The sequence below is a fragment of the Melanotaenia boesemani genome, chromosome 17, assembly GCF_017639745.1.
Source record: "Melanotaenia boesemani isolate fMelBoe1 chromosome 17, fMelBoe1.pri, whole genome shotgun sequence".
In the NCBI taxonomy this organism is placed as follows: Eukaryota; Metazoa; Chordata; class Actinopteri; order Atheriniformes; family Melanotaeniidae; genus Melanotaenia; species Melanotaenia boesemani.
In genome coordinates this window covers 8,956,185-8,973,456 of record NC_055698.1, presented here as the reverse complement: position 1 = coordinate 8,973,456, position 17,272 = coordinate 8,956,185, and the positions used below count along the sequence as shown (strand labels likewise).

General features: G+C 39.8%; 1 protein-coding gene across 8 annotated transcripts in view; it reads right to left on the bottom strand.

Moving 5' to 3' along the window:
- The window catches only part of trioa (trio Rho guanine nucleotide exchange factor a), an 83,945-nt gene that overhangs the window by 55,858 nt on the left and 10,815 nt on the right, over window positions 1-17,272 (bottom strand). For 7 of the 8 annotated variants that reach the window (XM_042011383.1, XM_042011378.1, XM_042011384.1 and 4 more), the window contains exon 2: window positions 5,659-5,709. In XM_042011383.1, coding sequence (XP_041867317.1) covers window positions 5,659-5,709 — 51 coding nt within the window. Of the gene's footprint in view, window positions 1-5,658; window positions 5,710-12,455; window positions 12,503-17,272 lie in introns of those variants that run through there. The other variant, XM_042011382.1, reaches the window with a different exon arrangement.

The window sequence follows — 17,272 nt, the reverse complement described above, 5'->3', positions numbered from 1 at the left end:
GGCATGATACCCCATCAGACGACAGGCGCGCCACCTGTATATTGTGAACACCGTTACAGATGACACACCAGATCTTTAGTCTGAATTTGCCTTAAAGCATTAGCTACCACTTACAGAGATTACCATTACCTTCAGTGGGATGTGTAAAATCGGGAACTCAGAGAAACTTCTATCCATCGCCAAGTCGACATGATACCAGGAAGAATTTACTCTCCAGACGCTGAGGAGAAAAATATTTTCCACAAGCTTGAGCCTAAAATACACCAAGGTGAACTTGACCTAAGAAACACAGAGTCCCGAGAGGTCCTGTATGAAGCAGGGGAGACACAGTTATCACTGATGAGGCTGCACTTGTGAGTCAGAGAAGGCAAGGGATGAGAGGGTAATGCCAGAGATGTCTGTCATCCCTCGCCAAAATGACCGGCTTGTCACTCTGGGCCATGTTGCTGTTTGTGTGTCAGAACATGTCAGCACTCAGCACACACACCTAATAGACTTCCTCAGAGAGGTCAAGTGGCCGTTAAACTTACTGATACAACAGTCCACACAAACAACACCACTATTAGGGAGGGGTGGGGGGGCTGGGTGTGTGTGTGCTTCCAGGGAAAAAAGATGGAATGCAACAGCTGTCTGGACAGGGACAGATGGGATGGGAGGTGCAGTCAGCTGAGGGAAGGAGGGGAAAAGTTGCCAACAAAAGGACACACTCGCTGCATCTTCTCTATTTGATTAAAGAGCCGTTACAGACGGGCTCAATCTCATAATGGCTCCACAGCAGCTGACTGGGTCGCACTGGTTCTCAGCCAGCTGTTGTAAATCAAGGGAAACCAGAACCGCACACATGCGTGCACATCCCTGCATTGCAGCGGACTTCCCACGTTCACGTCGTGCCAGACATTCCTTACTGAGGCATGTGTGGGAATAACAGGGATTTCTTCAGGCTGAGAAGGAGGACAGGAATAGTGTGTCCATGACATAGACCCCCTCCCCCACTCCAACCTATTGTCACCAAAGCTTAGAAAGAACAAGGTAGTCTTCCTCATGTATGCTGCTCTCTCTTATACTAGGGAAACATGAGAGAGGGATTCTTTTTTATTTTACTTTTTAAAATCTACAGGGACGATTCTTACATATTCTTACATTTCCCATGGTCATAATGTTGACTTTGAGGCACTTCCTGACCTACAAAGCCAAATCTTCCATGGAATACAGGATAAGGGCCTGAAGAAAAGGTTTGGGTGCTCTTTATGAGCAGTCCATAGCAAGTTCATGTTTGTAGCATTTTTTTTAACTTTTATTTTGCTTCTAGTTTCTTTAGGGATTATTGACAGATGTTTAGTTATATAAGATAAGGAGAGTAAAATCTGAATCTTTAGACTGAATCCTAATGTTTTCTGTGATTAAAGCATGGTTGATCCATGGAAAGTTGTTCTCGTGAAACTTCCCAAAAATATATCAACGTTTTTTAGATTTTCATTAACAAACTTCTGCTGCTTGATTTTGTAGTGAGGACCCATGAGTTTGTTCTTAATGCACATATAAAACAAAAAACAGAAATATAGTATTTTGACAGTATTTATCATGATGATCGAACGAGGTCAACACATCTTACGCAGAGATCACCTCTGGGTAACGTGTCTTAGGCTATGTCCACACGACACTGAAGCCGGTTCAGGTGTGAAAACAGTGTGAAAACTAGGAGAAAGGCTTCAAGATGCGCACGAAACCGCTGTAGTACATGCTACAAGGCTGTGGGGGGGGCACTACGATGATTAAAGAGTAACACTCCAGAGCTAGAACAAGACGTATCTACTTGCTCCCACTGTTGATGCTACGGTAACGCAGCACTGTGTTGTAAAAGCCATGCAGTTTGGTGCTAAAGCTGTACACAAGCCAGGACTGTCTGGAGCAGCACCGCAACACAGCTGGTCACGGATGCCATTACTGTTGTTGTGTTTGGTGTGCGCTCATCACACTGATGTCTTATCCTCTAGTGGTGCGGTTACGCTCACAGTACCACAGACGGTAGAGGTCTCCAAACTATCCACCTTGGTACCTGGTTTCAGACAAGAACAGTTTCATGAAGCTAATCGCTGGTTTCGTGGGGATGAAAGGGTGGATTTCTAAAATACTTTTGCGGTTTTACTGCAATTTGGCGTCGTGGGTACGGCCCCTTAGATGAAAAATCTGAAATCAATTGCAAGCACTTTTTAAAGCACAAAAGTCATAAAAACAGTCTGGATCTGATTCACTAATTAAACTCTAAAGTAAACTCTATTGTGACATATATGTCAATGAATCTACTTAATTTACTGAACACAAAAGTCTGTTTGCCAATGAAAACACTTGATGAAATATTTTGAAAGACTCAAGCACTGATTATAAAAACAAACTCTTGTATCTGTGATTACAGCTAATACTAAATCTACCACTGGCCTGGTTGCTGACCAGGTAAAGATTTCTTGGTGTGTAAGAGGTGGACAGATGTTAGAATGACTGCAGGAAGCTTTTCATAGCTCTTACAACTACTTCAGGAAGTAACCTACATTTTTTATGTCATCACCAAAGGAAATGCAAACCCAGTAGTTCATAGGTTTTTTTCTTGCTCCTGTCTCAGAGCTGTGCTTCTCAGCATGAGGGAACCTTTACTGATGCACCAGCACAATGACTGGTTTGGACAATAAAAGTCCACTTATCCATTTTGCTTATCCACAAATGGTTTGTGGAGGCAACAGGTTCAGAAGAGAAATCGGACATTTCTCTCCTCCCGGGGACCCCAAGGATGTTCCCAGGCCTGAAGGGATATATATAATCCCTCCAGGGTGTTCTGGGTCCGCAATTAAGTTTGGAAATTTAACGTGACTTCAAAGCTGAGTCTAGCTGTCACACAATGGTTAAATAAGGCTATTTTATTATCAGACATGTCATATTCCCACTGCAGTGCTGTAACGAGTAGATTACCTGTTAGTGGTACAGAGTTAATGAATAGATTTACACCCTGTTCATTAAGCCTGTATCTAAGTTACACGAATGAAACTGCAGAGTCAAAACTGCCTGCTATTTGTTGATGGATGGATGTGGGTCTGTGTCGTGCATCATCTCATCATTTGCAGCTGCTGCCCTGCATGAAAAGCATTTAAACAGAGGAAAAAGATTACAAGACATTTAATATGCACTATAATTAATAATATTAATAATAATAATTACCAAACTATATTGTGATAAAATAATATTGTAATCAATTTTTTTTGCCATATTTCCAAGGTTTACTTTGGGTATGGTACGGGCAAAGGTATGTTGTTCCTAGAAATCTAGAAATGTTTGGTGGAAAAGCATCTTTTCTTAGACTTCCTGTTGGATAATTTTATTTAACACCATAAACTTTCTATTTTAATGTCATTTTTGCAATGGAGTGCTGTCCTTTGTTTTTGTCTCCCTCTTGTTGAGCAGTCATTAGTCTACTGATGATAGCCGGCTCCTGCTCCACGTCTTAGTTCTAGTAAAGACAATCTGATTGGCTGTTGCACTCAGACACAGCTGTGCCATGCTAACAATTAATCTACAGTGGGTACAGCTGACACTGACCTTGTTACTGTAACAAGCAAGTTAAAAAGAAAGAACATCCAAAAAAAACTTTAGCTGAGATTTGAGTAAATTTTGTGTCACTTTCTTTTCAATATGTAGAAGCAATGAATAAAATTCAGTATTCAAATATAAACTGAATGAGCAGAAAACCAGAAGCTGAATCACTTTAACCTCTTCAGCCTATAAAATCAGTTCTTTAAAGCAAAGAGGCTTAAGGTTCACGTTTTTTGTTGTTGTTTTATTAAACAGTGTGATAAGCTCAGGGTTGTTTAATAAAACTCTTCCTGAGATTTCACAGGCTGGTTATCTGATCCAAGTCAGAGAATGCAGAGCAAGAGGATGAAACTTTTACAAAAGATATTCATACGGCAAATATTCCATGCTGCATTAAAAATCGAGTACTGAGAACAGGGTGTCATTATCTAGAAATACTGAGCTTACAGCAAATGCTACTGAACTGCACAGTCTGGTGTTTCCATTCCACTCAGACTCTCCACGTCTGTCCCGATTCTCCTCTTTTTGTCCCCTCTTTTTGACTTTTGGCTTTGAATTAAGAGAAACCGAAGCACCGTCTTTGCCTTCCCCCCACAATCTCTTTCTCTTCTCTCAATCCATCCAGACCTCTAATAGCAGGTTAGGCTAACCCAGCGAGAAACTGGCCAGGGTTACCCCAGTGACCCAAACACAGCAGGGGGAGGAGGATTTGAGGGAGAAAAAACAAGACGAGAAGGACGAGGAGGGAAGAGAAGAGGGCTTGTTATTGGTGCCAAGAGTTCATTTGTCTGGGCCTTTTGCTTCCACCTGATCCCATTCTGACAAACCGTGACGAGACAGAGAAGGACTCCTTCTTTAACACTGAGTTTCATTCATAAAAAGACAAAAACACATTTCATTTCAACGCTTCTCCCTGTCCCTCACTGATATTTAATGCATCGGATTGTGATTTTTTAAACAGGGTAGTCATGTTTTTAGCTGCAGCTCACTGTGGCTGGCTCTAACGCTTCCTCTGCTTCAGCATCTCCAATGTGCTCAAATACGCCATCTGGAGGCGATGCTTTCAGCCTGCCCACTTCAGTAGATTATTACAGATTTGCACTTTTAAAAACATTTGGTACTTTATACTTTTTAAAGGAAAGACACACTGTAAAAAAATTATAAAATCCAGTTCCCAGCATCACATATGTTGAGGTCTAAAGACTTTTAAATCATTACATAACTGACATGATCCATCACCAAAATGAGTAAAAAATACAAATTAAACTAAATTAAAACACACATCTAGACAAGAATTTAGTTAAGGTCTTTCTGTGTGTACTCAGACTGTCTTCGTCAAAGCCATGAAGGGTCCGTAACAACCTGCCAACTCACTGACCTCCTTTCTATCTCATTTGAAGGGTTTTTGGTTTTGAAATTTGATTCACAGCAGCAGCAGTGTGATTGTCTCAGACCAAAATCAATACTTTTTCCTATTTTGTTAGAAACTGTAGTACATGAAGCATTACAACTTCCAACAGAAGCACAAGGGGAGTAATAATCCTAAATATCAAATCTCTCCAAAATGTCAGAGCTAGACAGCGCAGACTGGCAGATACTGAGCTGTACTGCGACATTTAAAAAGGGAGAATAAGGAACTGATGAAAGAGGAAACAAAAGAAAGGTAATTTCAGGATGAAGCAACGGCAAACTGGGTGAATAAATCATAACAAGAGACGACAGCAGCGCTGTCCATCTGAACTCGTCAAGAAAGAGCTTGCTGTCGCCACGGAGATGGCTGCTAGGTGTTAGTAACCAATCAGGTTCTGGGGAATACAGCGGGAAGGGGAGGGAGGAGAGGAGGAAAACCAAGGAGATGTGAGGAAATGGGATGACAATGACCTGTCACTGTCACACTGAAATATTAATACTGTGTCTGTATAGCCCTCTTTATTTCTACCATCTATTAAATACACATCTCCTGCTCATCGTCACCACAGAGAGGAACACACTCACAAACACACACACAAACAAGGTGGTAAAAAAAAGTAACAAGAAGACAATGTATTTGTATTTGTAATATGTGAAGATTTATTTTACCTGCTATCTGGCTTGATACATCTCCTTTTGGCTCCTTAGGGAGGGCTCCATCTGTAGTTACACAGAAAAAAAAAGAGAGAAAATCACCAATAAAGAAAAGGAGATAATTTAACTTGTTGATCTGACTGAACATAACATAACATGACAGCAAAGAGTAAAAGATCACCAAGAAATAAATGAATGAATCAATGAATCAATAAAAAAAAAAAAAAAACATATCTAAATTAAAAATAAAATATATTTCTTTTTAATTAAAACAAATAAATAATAAAAAATTAATTAGAATTAGTAAAAGAAAATAAATTACAAAAAAATATTTTAAAATAAATAAAAAATAGAATAAAAACTGTCTACATTAACTATGATCAAAATGCCATGACAACAAGCACAAGTCAAGTGTCAAACAACAGCTTCTTTACCGTCGTAGTTCACATGTTAACATGTGGATTATAATTAAAAACCATGTGCAGCTGAGGCTGGGGTCCATGTTGTTGTTTTAGAGGGCTTTGGTTAGAAGGTAAAGACCTGTAATTATGCATGGATGATGTTGCCAGGTACCAAATCTAATTTCCATCCTTTTTAGCAGGCATTTCACTTATTCAACAGAAAAGACATGACTGAGTGTACCACCATGGAGAAATCTGCTTAAAAATATGAGAGAGGGTTTTCTTTCCCCACAGAAGATCTTTAAACGTAGTTCAGCTGATAAGAAACTCCTCTATTTGAGCCCAACAAAACAAATTACAATGATCATGTTTGCCGCACGAAACAGTGTTAATGTTTCCAAACACTGAAAGCCAGTGGTGTGAGAAAAATTTCTCTGCACATCTCAGTCTGGACCAGAGCATGCAGAACTCATCTTCTCATCACCCTCTAACTCATGACTGAGGCCCAGTGGTTTCTCTGCTAACACAACAATTGGTCCATTGATGAAGCCTATAGCTTGTACAAGAGATGGCCCTGCTGTGACTGAGGGGAAGATATGGTCAGTGTCATGTGATGTCAACATGGAAACAGGCTGGACATTCAACTGGCGGGTCGGTGACACACGCTCACTCTGCTCTGACTAAGGACGACACTTCCTGTTCACTCGACCGAGTGCAGCACTGAGACGCATCTGAATACAGGATCTATTATCACACGTCTAACTGTAAATACAAGGCTTTATATACTTTGGTATTGATAAGCTGTAATACACGCTACGTCTAGAACATGCTGGAACCCTTACAATGTGGCTTCTTCTATGAAAACATGATTAAAGCAAAAGAAGGAAAATACAACTTTACACATTAATATGGGCGATAAGATGAGGCTGCGGGAAGGTAACTGGGATTCCCTCTGAAAAGCATGCAAATCAAGTGTCACTAGACTTTTTCTTACCAGGAAATCCCTTAAGCCTGGATTGACACCAAACATCTGTGCTGCAAATACACAGGAGAATTATCCAACTTGTGGAAGGCTCCCAACATAGATGTTTGTATCTTTGCGGGGATTAAAATAACATCATATACAGGACTAGTCAAACATCTGGACACATCTACCTGTTCTTTTTAAATGTGTGCATATGTCCAAACTTCTCACTAGTACTGTACATTTTTAAAAAAGGAATAATTATTACAGTTATATATATAAAGCTTCAAGACAAGACAAAGCATTCAGACATTTTGTTTTTTCAAAAAGAATAAAATATAAACTAGATAGTCCAACTGCACTGATGAGACTGATGCATTCTGGTCTATGCGTAAGGATGCAATGACTTAATCAGATTCATGATCCAGTGATTAATATGACACAATATTTAATGCTGGTTTAAAGTAATCACTTCCATTCATATCAAATCCCAAAAAGTATTCCTGAGCTCACAAAGACAAATGAAAAACAAACTCTACCACAAACTGAGCTTTAAAATGTCCATATCATGGAAAAGAAAACCACATACACATTTCTATTTGTAGACATTAAAGTGTAAACCTTATTCCTATTTAGAGTTTCTAACTATTTTTAGAACCTAGTTGTGATAACCAAGGTGGCGTAGCCTGACATTAACAAATCATTTCCTAAAATCAAAATAAGAAATTGTAACAGTTCCACTGAAGAGTCTTACAAATGATCACTGCATTTACTCAGGATCGATGCTATTGGCTCGTTGATCATTGAACCAAAATGTTGTTACATCCCTGCTGATCATCAGAATCAGATGATTCCCAGCTTAATCTGCTCCAACTGGTTCCTCTCCAGGTTGTTTTTTTCCTTCAGTCAGTACACATGCCATGTGCATAGCCCAGACAAATCAGTTTTTTCCCTGTCAGTAAACACAACATTCATGCAGTGGCAGCCACAAACACTTGCCAGCAAGCACCATAGTCAACAGCAATCTAAAGACACCCCACAGCAGTTTTCTGTATTTATTATCTGGTACTTTGGTTTTTATTAATAAAAGTACTTTCTTTGTCTTGTTCTCTAATGTACTTTCCCATTTTTTGACAAGTAAAAAGAGAAAAGGATGAATGAACTATAATCTGATGCATAAAGGAGGATAAATGGTCATTTTTTTATTTGTTAGATTTAATGTCAATTCATTAAAAATGGAATACAGCCTAAACTGAATATTAGATTAAAATAGAACAATATATTTTGTATGTGAATGTTTGTAGTATGTGGAGAATCTGCAAAGGAAATAACCAGAGCATCTCTACCCACAGGCCAAAATGCATCAACATTTATGTGCTGAAACAGGGTTTTATTTTTCATTAGAAGAATCACATCAACATAAAGTAATTCACCACATTAAATCACTCATATTCATCAATCTCAGTGAAAGATGAGGTTTCCTTCAGGCTGGTTTAGCAACATATTTCGCTAGTGGCTGTTTTCATTAATGAACATACAGCAGAAAAGCACATATAAAACTACACAAGAGCAAACTTGTTGGCAACATGAGCCAATGCCACAAGCACAATCATGCACACACACATGTAAGAGTATTGGAAAACGGAGCTGAGCACTCAGAAGAAGCACAAAGATCTCAAGGGAATGTTCTCTAAAGCCATGTACCTGGGAAAGCTTTACAGAGAATCAATGGGATGAAAGAGAAAAGAGGAAGGCAAGAGAAAGGCCAAACATCCCACATATTTCACATATTTGCAATGCCAAAGATGTCCACAAAAGCCACTGTGTGCAACAATCTAATACCAGAGTACAGTACAACTTATCACAGTCCAAACAATGAGCCAGAAGTCAAACACGAGCGGACAAACGGAAAGTAAAACATTATGTATGAGGGCATAAAGAGACACGTGCGGCCATGAGCGGAAGCCTTCTCCTTTGGGATGGGGCCGTTAGAGCAGTGGGTTGATACAGCCACACAGACGTGCACACACACTGAGCCAACTTTGTTAGAGACCATATTGCTGATACATTAGCTGAGCTGTTTGGATGAAGTTCAGCACATCTAACAGACACTAAGACGACCGTTTAGGAAACGACAAAGCAAAACATCTCCAGTCCCGTCAAGCATCCAAACTATCCACTCACGTTCACCTCAGATTTGCTGAACACTGGTCATACTGTATCCTAAAACCAGCTCCTTTCGCCAGACAGCTCCCTCCTGTCCGGGCACACACCGTTTCTGTCTCAGAGCCCGCATTAACACGAGACCACCCTTTCTGTGGGCCCCTGCCTTCCCCTTCTCGGCAGACACACTCATCGTTTGACTCACACACAAATAGGAAAGACCCCCTTTCATTTGAAAATACCTTTTGTGTGGCTCACACCGGCTGAGCCGAGATGTGAGGCACAAAAAAAACAAGCAGCAAGAACCTGCTGTCAAAGCTGCCTAGAAGGGTGCACAGCTGCAGGGGGGAGCTAAAGTTTAAATGCCATGTGCCTTGAACTAATCTCTGACAACATATTAAATAACAGATTGCCAACCTGGGACTAGTTTTTGCTGTTTGGTACATGAAATTACACATTATACATGCTACAAAATATTGACAAAGGGAACATCGAAGTTGTGTTTTGCTTTGTATCAACAAAAATCTTAAACTGAGGAACAGAAGTTTTTATCAAACAATGAAAGGTTGTGTATAGTTTCTGTACTTGGAAGAATGAATAGTGAAGTTGTTCTATATGTCAGATTAGAGGTAAAGTTGGTAAACTGGTTTAACTGACCAACATCTTGTGTCTTATTGCTGCCATGTTTTATGTTTTATGTATTTAGTATCCTTCCTGCTCTCACTTGTTGCATGCTTACATGATGAGTGGAAGTTTTTAAAAAGGTTTACGCCCGACTTAGCCAGGTTTTAAAACCTTTTGATTGGTAATGTACCGTTATACAAAAAGACTGAGTTAGAGCTTATGATCAGCTCTCAGACAAATAACTGCAATCATCACATCTTTTAATGTCTGTATGTGGAACCTGTTTAACTATAGGAAACTCTGAAACATGCACTCACTTTATTAGGCCACTTTAATAGGTCTAAATTCAGTCGTTAGTACCAGGTATGACCTTGTTTTGCATACTGACATGACAACATCACACAGTTGCTTTGTTTGGGCTGTATATCCATGATGAGAATCTTCCGTTCCACCACATCTTAAAGACTCTTACTTAGTCTACTAGAACAGAAACATTTATCCCTGTTCTTTGCAGTGATATGTTGTCCTGGTTTAGTTCTTGTGGCGTGTTCTCGGCACATCTGGGTAGAACTTTTTTCTTATGTGGTATCTAACAACTATTGTGTGATTGGTCACAAATTTAAAGTGGGAAAACGATCCTTTCCGCTTTTCCACTGATGGAAAAGATTCAACAAGATTGAATGGATAGCTTTAAGGAACAGCTGGTCAAGGCGATCAAGAAGTAGAAAAATGGATACAAACTGTGCAATTTAACAACACAGATATAGCGCCATGCAAAACCCAGACCTAGTGGGGATGCAGTTTCTCGTCAAGTATGAAATAACTGGGCCAAAACTGACTTTTTTTTGTGCTGTTCTTGTGGGGTATGTAACAAGCTTAAAGCTGCTCTACTGGACTGAGATCTGGTGACTGTGGAGGCCATTGGAGTACAGAGTACTCGTCATGTTCAAGAAACTAGTCGGAGATGATCTGAGCTTTGTGACATGGAACATTATCCTGCAGGAAGTAGCATCAGAAGATGCTGCAATGTGGTCATAAAGGCGTGGACATGGTCAGCAACAATACTCGGGTAGGCTGTGGTGGTTAAATGATGCTTGGTTCATACTAAGGGAGCCAAAGAGTATCAAGAAAGTACCCCCAACACCATTAAAACATCAACCTAAACCACTGATACAAGGCAGAATGGATCCATGCTTTCATTTGGTTTTCACCAAATTCTGAGCCTAGCATCTGAATGTTGCAGCTGTAATGGAGACTCAGCAAACCAGGAAATGTTTTCTATCTTTTATTGTCCAATTTTGGTGAATCTGTGTGAATTGTAGCCTCAGTGCCCTGTTCTTAGCTGATAGCAGTGGCACCTGGTGTGGTCTTGAACTGCTGTAGTCTATTTGCTTCAAGGCTGGATGTGTTGTGCATTCAGAGATGGTGTTCTGCATACCTTTGTTGGAACAGTCGTAAACGGCAACTGATTTCATTGTAGTGCAGTCACTGGACATTAGACGTTATTATCTGATTTCTGACTCACTTCTTATGTTTTATGCTCAGTAGCAGCCACACATTAACATCGCTTCACTATAAAGCATATAGGAACTTCAGTGAATTGTAGCGTCTAATAATGTGTACAAGGGATAAATGGGATATCTGTAAGTTCTAGCTACAGATTATTACTTTCCCTTTACAGACCAAGTCAAAGCAACAAATAAAACCGCTACCTGAGTAGTACCTTATGAAATACAAACAAGACAAGTGGCTCAATCTTTGCTAAAAACTAAATTTGAAACAGACTAGTTGAATATAGAGACTGTTAATTTTATTTATTATCTCATTAAGCTTTTACACTACAGTCGTGCTGCCCTAAGATTAAATTTTTCTGTCCAATCCAGTTATCTGGCCTCACATGGGATCCCAGGTGTAAAAGATGAGACATCTCAGCTCTGTCCTGATCGGTGCTAAAGGCCACTGCTCCTCATTTTACCCGAGGACCTCTGGGACCATCTCAAGGACCTCATTGCACAGCCTTTGCTTCTAAACACAAAAAGGCCACTGACTTATATTTACAGTGGATCAATTTCTCTTGGTTACTGGGCCTTAGCATGAAAAAAGGGGGGTTAAGAAAGGTGAGAGGAAGAGTCGGACAGAGAAAGTGAGCGTGATGGGGAGGGCAAGAGTGACAAAGCAGTTTTGAATGCACTGGAGAGACCCAAAGAAAAAGGAGTACAATGGTCTTTCAGGACTTGTCCTAGTTTGGCTCCCTCTCTCTCCAACTCTTCCCTCTCAAAAATAGGAGCAGAGACCCTTTTGGCAAATCTTTGACGCTGATACTAATCAATGTGAGATAAATCTATTCCCGAAGCGAGACCTTTTTATTAACTAGTTAAAACTTTGTTAGCACAGGTTGGCAGTACACTTTTCCCGTCCTTGTTATTCATCCAAGCGCTTGCTCTCTTTATCTTTTAATTTCACTCCTCTTTTTCTTCCTTCTCTTTCACCTTCATAGAACACACTTACTTATTTCCCTCTACAGGGAAACATCATCACTCATTCGCTCCCAGCCTTATCGTCTGTGTTCATCTTAGAAGAATATGCAAAGAAAAATCACTATCTTCAAAAGCGATCTCACGGCAGCTTGCAACACGCAAACCTCCCCACCTCCAACATACCTCCTGTCTTCTCCCTCTTTTCCATCTTCTCTCCATTTTTCCCTTTACCGCCTCGACTCTTTTCCCTCTCCTGTTCCAGTTTGTTTTAAGAAGACAGCGACAGGGCGGCAAATTTTCCCCGAGCTCACACCAATTAGCTATCACGCCGGAGAAATTACAGAACGGGATCGCGGCAGATGAGAGGGAAAAGTGGGACAAGATCCTTTTTATAAACACACACACAGGCAAGAGGTTTGCATATGGGCGTGTTAGTGTGTGTGTGGGTGTGTGTGTGTGTTTTCAAGTGCTCCCAAGTTGGAATTTAAAACAGCCCAAAATGTTTATTTTTACCTATTAAATAATAAAAGTTCAATTCCTTTGCTGATAGCCTGAAGGACTATATGTGACATATTAATCGCAATTTTAACCTTGATATGACATGAAAAAAAAGAGAAAATGCAAAGGGCGACTCCTCCTTTCCTACTTTGAATAAAGCTGTAAATGCCTTTTGTTTGCCCTGATTCACAAGCACTCTAAGTGACCACAGGAACACTCATGTTTTTGTTTACACTGCACATAAACGGGATTTATCACGCAGCTAAACGCAGCAAGCGATCCAGCCTTGAACTCAATGGTCTTTATGAAGACCATAGAAACCGACTTTCATCTCCTCTTATCGGCCAGGCTTTGGCCTTATCTAGTCAGTATCTAAGCGGCAACTTTTGTGTCTGTTAGTGCCAGAAGGCTCGATGACGACACAGACCTAGTTTACATAGGCCTGTTGGTAAAGACATAACACAGGTCAGACACAGACTGATGTGAGAACTGTTGCTGCTATGGTGACAGTCTTTGTGGGACAAAAAACAGACAGAAGATCATTTTTCTAAACATTTACTGTCCAAACATTGAAACATCTACAGGCTTCATTATCAGTCTTTCATGACTTGTAAATGAGGCATGGTGGACTGCTCTGCAGCTTAGCACAAAACATCTGTTTCTGGCACCCCAAGTGTATTAAACATAATTATTAGTGCTGGGCAACAATTAAAAGTTTTAATCGTGATTAATTGCATCAAATTTTGCTTTGGCTTCTTACTGAGATGGTAACAGGCTTTAGATGGTAAAATGGGGCCTAGTCTCAATTAGGGCTGCAACTAATGACTATTCTGATGATCGATTAGACACAGACTATTAAAACGACTAGTCGACCAATCGGACTATGTATCTCATAATTATTAAATGGATCCTATTTCAATCTCAGCTTTGAAATCTTGCATGAGGTTATGTAAGTCCAACCTGCCTCATCTTTAAATGTTCGAGCATTGCAGACGTACTTCTGTGGTACGCAAAGTCCCCTTTACAAATCTGACATGGATTTAATTTATTTTGTATGTTTAACATGAAGTTATTTCAGACTTTTGAAGTTCTCTGCCGCCGTTCTATTCCCCGGTCAGTCGCCATATTTTTCCCCTTGCGGACTTTATTGCACATGTGCAACTCTCAGCAGAGATAAGAAAAAAAGACAATGTCTCACTCTGTAGTTTTCTTTTTTTCGGGTAAATTAGTTGTCAACTATTTTCATTGTCGACTATTGTCAACAACGTCAACTAATCGTTGCAGCACTAATCCCAACCAACAACAATTATTCCCCGTACTTACAATAGGATGCTAATATTACCGAACTGACCCAAAAGGGTGGAACTGGACACACTACAGTTCGTCCGCTGGTCAAAAGAGTCATCACTCCCCGTGTGATTGGCAATAAGAACAAAGCAGCACTATGTTTAGATCTACAGGGGATTTATTTGTTTAAAGACGCATCACGTAACTTTCTGACCTTATAACTCTGCGTTCTGGACTTGTTTGATTGCACAGTGAAAACTTTTATGTGCATTTCTGGACCTGTTGCTGCCCAGTAGCTTCCCGAAGCTGAGACAACGTACTAAACTTTTTATTTTAGGACGCTGTCTGACTTTCCCATTGAGTTGTGTTTTATGCAAGCTAGCAAGCAGATATAAACATGCCTGCCATTTCAAATGCGCACCGTGGCTGATTCGGCAAAAAAAAGACAAGAAGAACTTATCTAAGGAAGAGAGGAAAAGAAAGAGAAAGAGACAAGAGTCAGGATAAGACCGTCTTTTACTTCCTGGAGAGAGCTCACGGTACAGGATGCAAGGTGGATGCTGATGTAGCTGTTGATAGAGGGCGCGTTCCTGAGAAAATCTGCAAAAGTTCTGTCTTTAAAGCCACATGCCAAGAAGAGAGAACACATCCAATCCAATTTTCTTTGTATAGCACTTTAAAAACAACACTGTTGACCAAAGTGTTGTACACAGCAAAGCTAAAAGACAGCAAAGGAATAAACACTACAAGGTAAAAAGTCATTATAACACCATAAAAAATAAAACAAAAACAAAACATTTAGCAGTAACAGTAAATACCAGCAACTCAGGCAGCGTTAAAAGCAAGCGAGAAACAATCTGTTTTAAGACGGGACTTAAAAACAGGAAGTGAATCGGCCTGTCTAACATCCACACGCATGTACAAACTGCTGGATAGGGCTGGGTATTGATCAAAATTTTCCGGTTCCGGTTCCGATACCTTCATTTCGGTGCCGGTTCCTGACGGGTACCTATTTCAGTTCCTATTTTATAATATTACCCCTTAAAGAAAATTTCATCACAAATTTTATTGCACATATTGGTTTATTCGTGCTATTTCCAGTGCAAAAATAAGAACTCAAGAGGTAAGAACTCAAACATCTTCACACTATAAACACACACGTGCAGACACACACGTGCCAATGTAATTAACAATTTTTCTTCAAGAAAATTAACATGTCAGCCTTCTGACGGTGCTTTGCTCGGTGTCAGATGAATCCGAGCCCTCCTGCAGAGAAGTCGGGAGTGGCAAAGTCGAAGTCGAGGGTGCACTTGAAGTCGACTCCGAGGCAGAACTTGTGGGAGAGAAAAATGTGCAACTCTCCGCTCTCAAATTTATTCCATGGACCGTCAAATGTTTCAATAAATTAGATGTGTTGCTGTTCTTGCAGACGATGTTCTTGTCGCATATATTGCAACGCGCAGTAGATGTATCATTCTTGCGAAAATATAACCAGGCTTTCGAGTTCGGCATTTTTGTAGACTTCGTCGATGCATCAAACATGGAAAGACGCTTGAGAACGAGAGGGGCGTGATCAGTTTGTGTACTTCATGCACGCGGACGTTTCAGCCAATCAGATGACAGCTACTTACACATGATAAACCTCTGGGCACCAAAACTTGGAACCGACAGACGAGGCATGTTTCAATACCAAGTAGAACCGTCACATTTCGGTCGGTGTCAAGAAAGAACCGACATTCGGTGCCCAGCCCTACTGCTGGATGTCCACTATTCCCCTCCTTTGTTTTATGTAATTTTCCAAAATGTTGGACAGCCAAAATTCTTCATGCAAAAGACATTAATACAAAAAAAACAAACAAACATGTATGATTAAATGCTCTCAGTTGCTTTTGTGTGTGTAATTATGGATACTTACTAAATGTTAATTACCTCACCAGTTTGAGAAGATAACACATGCTCACTCTCAGCCGGTCTCACCACTGCTTTAATGCCTCCCACTGGGCCTACTCATTCTCCCCCTTCATGCATCTCTGCTAGTGTTTTGCAGTGATAAATGGGTGTGTATTTTGATGTGATGGCCATTGACACTGGCTCTTGTTGTACATGTTTGTGCTGAAGGACAAGCTGTGTGTGCCATCAATGGATTGACTGAAAATGTGTACTACTCAACACGGACATTGGATTAAATTTAATTTTGATTCAGCTTTGAGATCTTTATTTCTATTTATTTATTTATTTGGAGGAGCAGAAAACAGCTGCTGCCAAAAATTCAAAAACTAAAAAAATGAAGCCTGACATGCAAAAGGTTACACGGAAATTATGATGAATTAGCAATACATACATACAAAGCCCCGCAAAAACAAACCAAAAATGTGGAAGTTTATATGCACTGAGAGCAACAAGAAATGATTAACAGGTGTGGTGCAATCACACAGTCTGAAGAAACTCACAAAGGAACAGAAAACCAAAAACACAGACTCAAGGTCACACCAAAACAAAGAAACAGAACAAACATACACAGTTTGTTTGGATGTGTACAAGAAAATGACCCTTTTCTCACCTGATCTGCGACCTGATGTTTTCCTGTTGACTTTATAATCCCAATCAATGGTTTCACATCTTCCTTAACTCAGAAAAACCTTCATTTTCTCAAATCTGGTCCCATTTACCGTTGAATAACTGTAAAAGCAAAGTATGCATGTGGCCGTGGTCGACAAGCCACTGCATGGTAGCAGAGTTCTTGCAAATATCCAAGAATCCGAGAAGTCCCTGTCCTCATCTAAGAAATACCCATGAAACTAAAAATGTTTTTATGGCTTGATTTCTCTAAATAAGAATATTTGTTCACCAATTCTGTTCAGAACTACTAAAAATATAAGCATCTTATAAACAAAAAAATATCAAAGTGTTACATTCATTTTAGTAGCTCTGGGTGATGGCCTAAAAATAAAAGTCTCTGATTTTTTCAAACCAAATCTGATTTGAATCTTTTTCCCCCTTTTATTTCCTAAAAACATATCATTAAAAACAATAATAAACTTAAATATTTTGCATGCAAAATGTGTTTTATTCATTCATTTATTTACTAATATGAATGACAGCAAAAAAATAAATAAAATAAATAACATAACTTTTCCACCGTATGAACAGCAATATATCTTGAATAGAGATATGCAACATAACTGCATCCTTGATCTTTTTCCACCTGGATCCTT